The sequence below is a fragment of the Nicotiana attenuata genome, unplaced genomic scaffold (genome assembly GCF_001879085.1).
Source record: "Nicotiana attenuata strain UT unplaced genomic scaffold, NIATTr2, whole genome shotgun sequence".
Lineage (NCBI taxonomy): Eukaryota > Viridiplantae > Streptophyta > Magnoliopsida > Solanales > Solanaceae > Nicotiana > Nicotiana attenuata.
The window spans coordinates 41,003-49,596 of NW_017675788.1; the positions used below are offsets into that span (position 1 = coordinate 41,003).

The 8,594-nt window shown below is 37.4% G+C and overlaps 1 protein-coding gene across 2 annotated transcripts; it reads left to right on the forward strand.

Annotated features, from left to right (window-relative positions):
- The first annotated feature begins 1,802 nt into the window (after nucleotides 1-1,802).
- On the forward strand, nucleotides 1,803-6,247 carry LOC109220440 (ubiquitin-conjugating enzyme E2 28). 2 transcript variants are annotated; one of them, XM_019384913.1, is made up of 5 exons: nucleotides 1,803-1,959; nucleotides 2,072-2,163; nucleotides 3,717-3,844; nucleotides 4,977-5,081; nucleotides 5,768-6,247. In XM_019384913.1, the coding sequence occupies exons 2-5, from the start codon at nucleotides 2,094-2,096 to the stop codon at nucleotides 5,909-5,911; spliced, it is 447 nt and encodes a 148-aa protein (XP_019240458.1). In that variant the 5' UTR covers nucleotides 1,803-1,959; nucleotides 2,072-2,093; the 3' UTR covers nucleotides 5,912-6,247. The 2 variants fall into 2 exon arrangements, with proteins under 2 accessions (XP_019240458.1, XP_019240457.1); XM_019384912.1 differs by lacking the exon at nucleotides 1,803-1,959 and having other exon boundaries at nucleotides 1,966-2,163.
- Nucleotides 6,248-8,594: the final 2,347 nt, after the last annotated feature.

Consider the following 8,594-nt stretch of genomic DNA (forward strand, 5'->3'; position numbering starts at 1 on the left):
ACACTCTTGTTATCAAGTCGAGCTCAAAGTGGCGGAGGTCTAACAAACCACCCACACCCTTTGAAACTCGACGTCCTCGTCGAGGTTAACTCAATTTATGAGCCCTAAGGGGTTGATAAGCAACGCCCCTTGGCCCCCTTTCTCTTCAGCCACAATTGTATTAACTCCAGCCACTTGTTTGTCGCCGGTCATTGCTTCTAATGCAGCTCTCTTGTCCACGGCAGTCATAGCATTCAACACTGCCTTCTTTGGGCAGTCCCTAGCTCGATGTGGCCCATCACAGAGGAAACAACCACTGAATTTGCTGCCCTTCTCCTTGCTCTTTGAAGTTCCAGCCGCATGCTTTCCCTTCCCCTTGTCTTCATTTGCATTCTTTTTTCACACTTCTTCCACTCATTTGCCTTGTCCTTCTTTCCGTCGTTGGACTTTGGAGCAGAAATCTCATCACCCAAGTGAAAATCGCCCAATGCATCAGCCGCAGCCACAACACTTGCGAGGTTCTGAATATTCTGCCTACGCAACTCAAGTTGTGCCCACTGTTGCAGCCCGCTCATGAAGTTGTGCAACTTGTCTTCTTCCGACATGTTGCTGATGCTCAACATCAAAGAAGTGAACTCTTTCACATATGCTCTAACTGATCTGGTGTGTTTCAACTTTTTCAGTTTGTCCCTAGCAATCCAAGATGTATTGCTAGGAAGGAACTGATCCTTCAATTCCTTTTTAAGCCGCTCCCACGACTCAATCTTTGGTCTACCCAAACTTTCATCTTCAGCCACACGAGTGCGCCACCATAACTTAGCATCTTCACTCAAATACATGCTAGTCAAGGTTACTTTCTCCTCTTCGTCTTGCACACGAATAGCATGAAAGTACTGCTCCATATCCCGAAAAAAATTCTCCAATTCGCGTGCACTCCTTGCACCACCAAATGCCTTAGGTTCAGGAATTCTCACCTTGAGACGTTCAGCACCACGTTGAGGAGCATCCTCGCCCACAGCACGTCGCAACACCACTGTCTCGGCCGTCAGATCTACGTTCTCTTGACTAAGCCTTGCCATTTCTGCCTCAAGGTAGGCAAGTCTTGTCATGAAAGACTGAAGTTCTTCACCTTCAGGAACATTTCCCACCAATGCTTCCAGTTTCGTTAGCCTTTCCCGCAGTTCGTTGTTACCACCGGCCATGTTCTCAAACAAGACCACGAAATCTACCACTGCACGTCGTGTCTCCGTCACACCATAGCTCTCAAATAGAAGTGTAGTCCGTCACACTTGCCCTTGTAACAGTTTGTTGCCATTGACAACACCCGCATTGTCTTGCATGTCGATTTCCCCCGCACATAGGCTAATGACAAGGCCATCATGCCAAATTCTTGCCACTGTCGCGTCGCTTTGCCGATCAGCTTTGTCAAGGGTCTAACACACGGCTATCGAAATATTGTATTCTTGCTTCCAAAATGATAAACAGAGAGTCAGCTGGGACCCACGTCTCATAAGTGCTGTTGGATAATTTATGGTGAAGTATGCTGAGATAAACAAAGGGCAATTCGGTCTAGTCATTCAAATATCTATATGCCAGCTACAGTAAGATACCTTTTAACTCAATCACATTGCTCCCTTTCACCCGAAATTACCAGAACACCCTTGAGGTGCCAAGCAGACATGTTGACCTGGTGCCTGCTTATTCTGGAAAATAAGTATAATATAGTAGTATAAAGTAAAGTAAGGTAAAGTAAAGTAATAGTAAACTATGTATTATATTATATAATATTATGATAAAGAATCCGTATTTAGTATGAGATGAAAATTAAATGATTGGACCTCCGAACTTTACACGAAAGGTGCAACAATTACCATATTGGCCATTGGGGAAAGGGGGTTGTTCGCGTTAAGAGCCAGCAATTCTACGAAACCAACAAGGAAGAGAATCAAATTATTCTATCCCCAATAATTCTCTATTCAGGTTCTTCACGCCTGTGTTTCTACATATATATAATTCTTCGCATATTTTGCTGTCTTCTCGTGAATTCTTGCATCTGATCTAGGTTTTCTCGCGCTGTTCTTCGTTATATCAGATTCGATCTCGGTTTTCGAGTGATGGCTTCGAAACGGATTTTGAAGGAGCTCAAGGATCTCCAGAAGGATCCTCCTACCTCTTGCAGCGCCGGTATCCTTCTCTTTTTTTATGTTCGTCGTCGTGTCATTGTTTTATGTAAATATCTATTGTTTCGTACTTGCCAATCAAATTACGTTAAATTTTAAATTAGTGAAGAAACTGATTTATTTGCATCTAGATTAGATAAAAAGTTTAGGTTAAACGTTCCTGAGATGGTTTGCGCTGTTTATACCTTGTTGTGGTATTTGATTTGTCTTATGGCTCATTGTGTTACCATAATCAAGATGAGCTACGATTTAAGCACAAAACGAGGGTGCCCGATTTTGTAGGATTTAAGTTAGAATTAACTTGCTGGATAAATTGTTGAATGCTGATACAACATAATATCGGGAGAAAATTGAATTGGATTAACAGTTTTGTATCCATATCAAACAGTAACACTATATTCTCTTTATTTTGGAGACATATAAACAGCAAATGTTTAAGAATTCCTCCTCTATGGTTGTTTGTCTCCCAGGGATCTGTCTGTCAGTTGAATAATTTTGATACTTTTAATATAATGTGATGCTAGTGAAAGAAAGTTTTGTCGGTAAAGTTTCATTCTTTATTCTTCCTTCGCCAATCAATCTATCACTCAATCATATGCCATTCTGTCATTGTCATTTTCTGATTTTTGTTTGTCCTATTACGCTCAATATTATATATCTACTTTGGGGAATCTTAGTAGCGGTTGGCTACCTGAACTTTCACCTTATTGGTGAGGGTTTGATTCCCCACTTTGGTATTCCCTCCCCTAGTTTCCCTTCCTCTACCCACTATATACAATAATTTTTCTTACAAAAAACGTATCTACTTTCGTATTTTTGCCCCTGTTCGTTAGCATCTGTGCAAGTTGTTCCATTCTGCCTTTCATTCTTTCTATACTTAACATAGTTAAAGCCAACACCTCTTTGCCACCTTTAGTTAGAGCTTGGAAGTGTTGCTCCCACTTTGTTTTTGTTAGAGCTTGGAAGTGTGTCAGTAGTCATTCATTCGGTTCGGTACTCCCACTTTGTTTTTGTTCTCATATTTGGTGATGGAGAACCATGCATTCATATTGAAGTCCTTTTTTTGATAATATAATGTAAATTATTAATATTGAAGTCTTGCTCATAAAAAGTAGTCCCTGCCTAGATGTCTTTCAATGAGAATTCTTTGCCTACATTGTCATCCCATTGCATTAAGCTTATTATAGTGCTTTCTACTTCTCTTGAAATGCAACTCTTGTTGCCAGCTGAGTCTTCAACTTATTATGTCCTATGGAGATATTCCACTCGAGAACCTTGTAAGAATTTAGTGGTTGGTAGGGCTTTGTTAATTCTGAACAAGAGGTTGTGTTAGTATTCTTTGCATCTGCATAAAGGAGGTTGTTATTGTTGATAATATGGGTCTAAGTAACTTAAATGGAACAACATGATTAATGAGGATTCATGTAGCCGACCCAACTTGCTTGGGATTGAGGTGCAATTGTTGTTGTATCTGTATAAGGGATGTATGTGCTATGTGGTTCATCATTGACTGATATTATCTTCCTTACCTTTGTACCATGTGGATTGTGGTAACAGGCCCCGTCGGAGAGGACATGTTCCATTGGCAGGCCACAATTATGGGTCCCCCAGACAGCCCTTATACCGGTGGTGTATTCCTAGTTACTATACATTTTCCTCCTGATTATCCATTCAAACCTCCTAAGGTATGAAATAGTTCAAATAGCTTCGTGTTTAATTACTTCTGCTGTCTGCCGATGCCTATTTATTTTTCAGGTTTACAACTTGGAGAGTAGTTCTGTTGGATTCTGACTGTCTTATAATTCAACTTTGGATAAGCACGTGGGTGTAGATTTTTTGGTTAGGAGCTTCTGGTTATGGATTATAGCTTTTAGGGCATTGTAGCCAACATAATAAGTAGATTTGGGCTGTTAAATAGTGACGAATCAATGGTGGATTCATTGCTGGTAGATGTCCATTTTACTAAGTTACATGAACTAGCTCAGGTCAGGAATATCGAAAGAAGATAATTAATTTTTTTTTTTTGGGGGGGGGGGGGGGGGCGTGAATTGATTCATATAGCTTAGTTTTCATTGCTTTGACATTTCCCTTGGGTCCCTGATGAGGTGATAAAAGAAAATAGTGGAATCGTTCTCATTGAATTTAGGCTTGTTGGTGAGCCTGACTTACTAATTAAGAGTTGAGAGTCGTGTGGGAAAACATTTTATTAGTATATTACAGTGGTGGAGCTAGGAATATGTAAGGGGATTCAGAAAAATACTAGAATGTCACTCGTTGGAATTAAACATGTGACGTAAAATAATTTTTGAACCCCCTTTGCTACTACAGTAGAATCTTCTTTAAGTCACGGGGATTCAACAATTTATATATGGCCAAAAACATTTCTTTTTGCCCTACTTTGCACAGTATTAGTTTCCGTGAAGCGGATTCAATCGAACTCCTTTGGCTCTACATAGCTCCACCCCTGGTATAATAATGTGTTTCATGAAGATCACCTAGTCACCAAAAAAAAAAAAGGATCATGAAAAACATTAGGATCTTCCTGCTGCCTGTAAAGTCAGCAGTACAGAGTACTCATTACAGCTTTTTTAGAATGAACAAATTTCTTCTTGGCGAAGGATTGAGAATGTGCAGGATTCAGCTTCTCTGGAAAGAAATCATGGTTAATATCAACATGGTTATACATGTACATCCTATTACTTGGAAACTCATCATGTCGGGCATGATATGATCTGGCAGTATTTGGTGGAATTCTGACGTGTGCATAATATATCTTGTCAACATTCTTGTGTTATAGTTATTGATGTATCCTTGCAGGTTGCTTTTAGGACGAAAGTTTTCCATCCAAATATTAACAGTAATGGCAGTATATGCCTGGACATATTGAAGGAGCAGTGGAGCCCTGCCTTAACTATTTCCAAGGTCCTTTCTTACCTTTCAAGCTATCTTTTATCTGCTGACAAGTAGTAAAAGCTTAAAAAAAGGGGCAGCCTGGTGCACAAAACATCGCGCATTCACGCAAGGTCCGGGGAAGGGCCGCATCCCAAAGGGTGTGATGTAGTCAGCCTACTCTAATGCAAGCATTAGTGGCTGCTTGTCTCATGGAGACAATTTTTCCATAGCTCCAAGGCTCCCCTTCAGTTAAAGCTAAAGAAAAACCAGATATATTCTTAGGGTCATGGTTGATAAGAGCCCTTGCAAATAGATTTTGAAGCCATCAGCCAATTTATATAATGTTCTCTTGTTAAAAAAAAGCCATCAGCCAATTTATATAATGTGAAGGTTAAAAATAATTTACTTATTAAAAAAGGAAATGATTTAACTAGAATATTACAGATGATAGGGACTTTTTCCTTTGGCCTCTTTGTGGTATTTATTCTAGCCTTTAAGTACTGGTGAATACAGTTTAGCTCTATGTAAGATGTCCATAAGACCCATTCAATAGAGTGTCCGAATATACTCCTGCCTCAGTTTCTAATGGTGTCTATTGTTTTCACGGATCAATATACTCTTTGAACAGCTGTCCTTGGCCAGTTTAACTGGTTGATTTTCACGGAGTCATATAGATATGTTTCTTAAGCTGGGAAAAGTCTTTGTCTTGCCTTCAGGTTTTGCTTTCAATTTGCTCACTTTTGACGGACCCAAATCCCGATGACCCCCTGGTGCCGGAGATTGCTCACATGTACAAGACAGACAGAGCTAAATACGAATCAACTGCCAGGAGTTGGACTCAGAAGTATGCCATGGGTTAGAACATCATTACCTATAAGGGCCCGAGTCCATGTAAAAAGAATTCATGTGCCTGTTCTCTCTCCTCTCCCAATCAACAAAGTGTAGAATAGCATTAAATGTTATCCTCTCCAAGAAAAAAGAGATGCTTTGAATATTTTTATATGGATTCTACCATTTTAAGAAATCTGGGAAGTGTTTATTTATCCGGTTTAGGATTGCAGCTTTGATTTTGACGATATATGTAAAACTTTTAACAGCTTCTGTATTTAATTTCCAGTTGTGTTTGTTACTTTAGATAACACTCTATAACGTGTGAGAACTATCCTTCCATCTGCTGAGGTGGGGATATTTTCATCTTCTTATTATCTAGTTTATCTAACCATGCACAAGTATTGAAAGGTTGAAGAAAAATCTTGAAGCAGATAAATGAGCCTGGACTGCGGTAAATTTAATGTTTGTACTGTACCATCTTTTACAAACTGATCAGGTATGGTTTTCGTTCTTCTGTTTTTGTGCTAGCATTGGTTTTAAGAGATTAGCTTAGATCCTGTTACCTCTGCAGGTAACTTTTGCTTTTCTGGTGGTGCATGTATGTGCTTGTGGTCTGCAATATTTGTCCTTTCGATGATTAAGCATTGTGCCACAGAAGCTATCAAATTATATTTCAAGGCAGGTCATGGCAATTTAGAAAGTGATGGTTGTTCCCATATGGGCGTTCTCCATCTAATTGATTTTAAACCTGAGATGTCATTTACCAAACTCAATCATAGAAGCCGAATGATATATGATCCAATTCATTGAACTGACTCTTCCCCAAGTTTCAGCCATGTCTTTGTCGCAGTGAGTGTATTCATATGAAATGATAAAATGCTTCTGAAGGCCAAAAAAAAAAGGGGCCCTGTAATCAAAATTTCAATTAACAAAATTGTAACACACCTCCTAGTAATTCAGTTTCAGTTTCTCCTATGAGGGACCTTAACCTTATTAGGAAAATAGGAGGGAAATCAGGAAATAATGTGCACCGAAAAATTAATAGATCTAATATTTTTTTTAGTTGACAATAACATAACATTAGAGGATCGGGGAAGGGACAATTGGAACAGTTTAAATTGAGCTTACTTTTATTTTTTGAGAGACTTTACATTTATTATTAAACTGTAAGCTTTGGTGGTAAATTACTTTTGTTTTTATATCTCTGCACTCTTCTTCTCTACCCTAGTCTGCAATCGAATCATTGTAAACCTCTCTTTGGTATATATCTAGTTTTCTTAAGAATTAAGTGACGCTGTGAATATATTTATAATTAGGTCTTTTTAAATATAATTGAAGAGAAATTTATGATAAACATTAGTTGGTACACGTCAAAAATGGTGATTGATCTTCTATCACATGTTAAATTACATTGATACTGTAAGAAAATTTTATATTGTCAGTTTAATACTTTTACATCCTTTTATTAGATTACTCCTCGGTCGTATGTTGAAATATAGATATTACAATTAAGTTTTAAGCATATAAAATATATTAAACTTTCTAGACGGATTTAAATTTTAAGCATATAAAAGATACTACGTGCTTGCTAGTTTATGTATTACTGTATTAAGTTTCCATTCAAGTATTGCTTCTTTATGCAATGAGACAAACAATTATATATTATATTAATTCGTTTAATGAAAGACATTTTCTTACACATGTACGATGTTCTTTGAATTTGGGACTCTTGCTGTCCTTTTATTCTTAAAATGGTTCTTTTTCTTAAGTCTGCTTTTGCTTTGGCCCCAAGCTTTTTAACTCCAGTACCCAAAAAAAGAAAAGATTTCAGCTATGTATATTGGTAATTTGATATTTGAACCGGACAGTGTACCTTGGCCCTGTTGTCTACGACTTTTGGTAAATTGTGCAGCTGTTTGTCTTCTTGCTGATTTATTGTTTCAAAATCTTTAAATTTGATTTCGTTTTTCTTTTCCCTTTTCTGGCTAATCTTTCTGTTTAGTTAAAATATACTATTATATTGAATTCCTTTTATACCTTGGAGTGCAAGCATTAGCAATTACGACACATATCTTTTAAAAATGGAACAAAATCAACACATTTCTTTCATAAATTCTCGCCAACAACGCACACCTATTATTATTAAATTAAGAAAATAACAACATAATAGGGAACTCTTACAAATAATGAAAGAAAATTGAAGATTAGAGATATTTATCTACGTAATTAACAGAGGAATAAGAAAGTCTCCATTTGGTACCAATAGTTTAGGATTCAAGCTCTTGATAATACAGATTATCTTTTGATTTGTAAACCATTATTTTCTTGGGATACGAAGATTAGGTGCTTGGTTGACAAGCTAATGATGTAAGTAGTTGTTAAGTTTATTAGTAGAATTTATTTAATCGTTTAGTATTCAGCAAAAGGTTTGTGAGATCCCTTAGGAAGTTAGTATTCGTTATCGGTAAAAAAAATTTGGGTGACATACTCATGGTCACCAACATTCTCATGGTCAATGCAACTATAATTTTCCCCACTGCCTTAATAATATTAATATAACCACGTCGACTATAGGTTAAATGGTTTTTTGGCTCTTTACAAACTTGTTTTTAATTTTAGGACTCTAGCTCTTTTTTTTACACATAAGAAATTTACTTTTATATATAAGAGATCTGTCTTTTACACATAAGAGATCTAAAAAGACCATAGCAC

Bases quoted from the DNA above. Each gene is read 5' to 3' on its own strand.
- LOC109220440 (XM_019384913.1), top strand. From the start codon at position 2,094: ATGGCTTCGAAACGGATTTTGAAGGAGCTCAAGGATCTCCAGAAGGAT. The intron at 2,164-3,716 runs GTATCCTTCTCT...TTGTGGTAACAG, and splicing joins TCCTACCTCTTGCAGCGCCG to GCCCCGTCGGAGAGGACATG. The intron at 5,082-5,767 runs GTCCTTTCTTAC...TCTTGCCTTCAG, and splicing joins CTGCCTTAACTATTTCCAAG to GTTTTGCTTTCAATTTGCTC.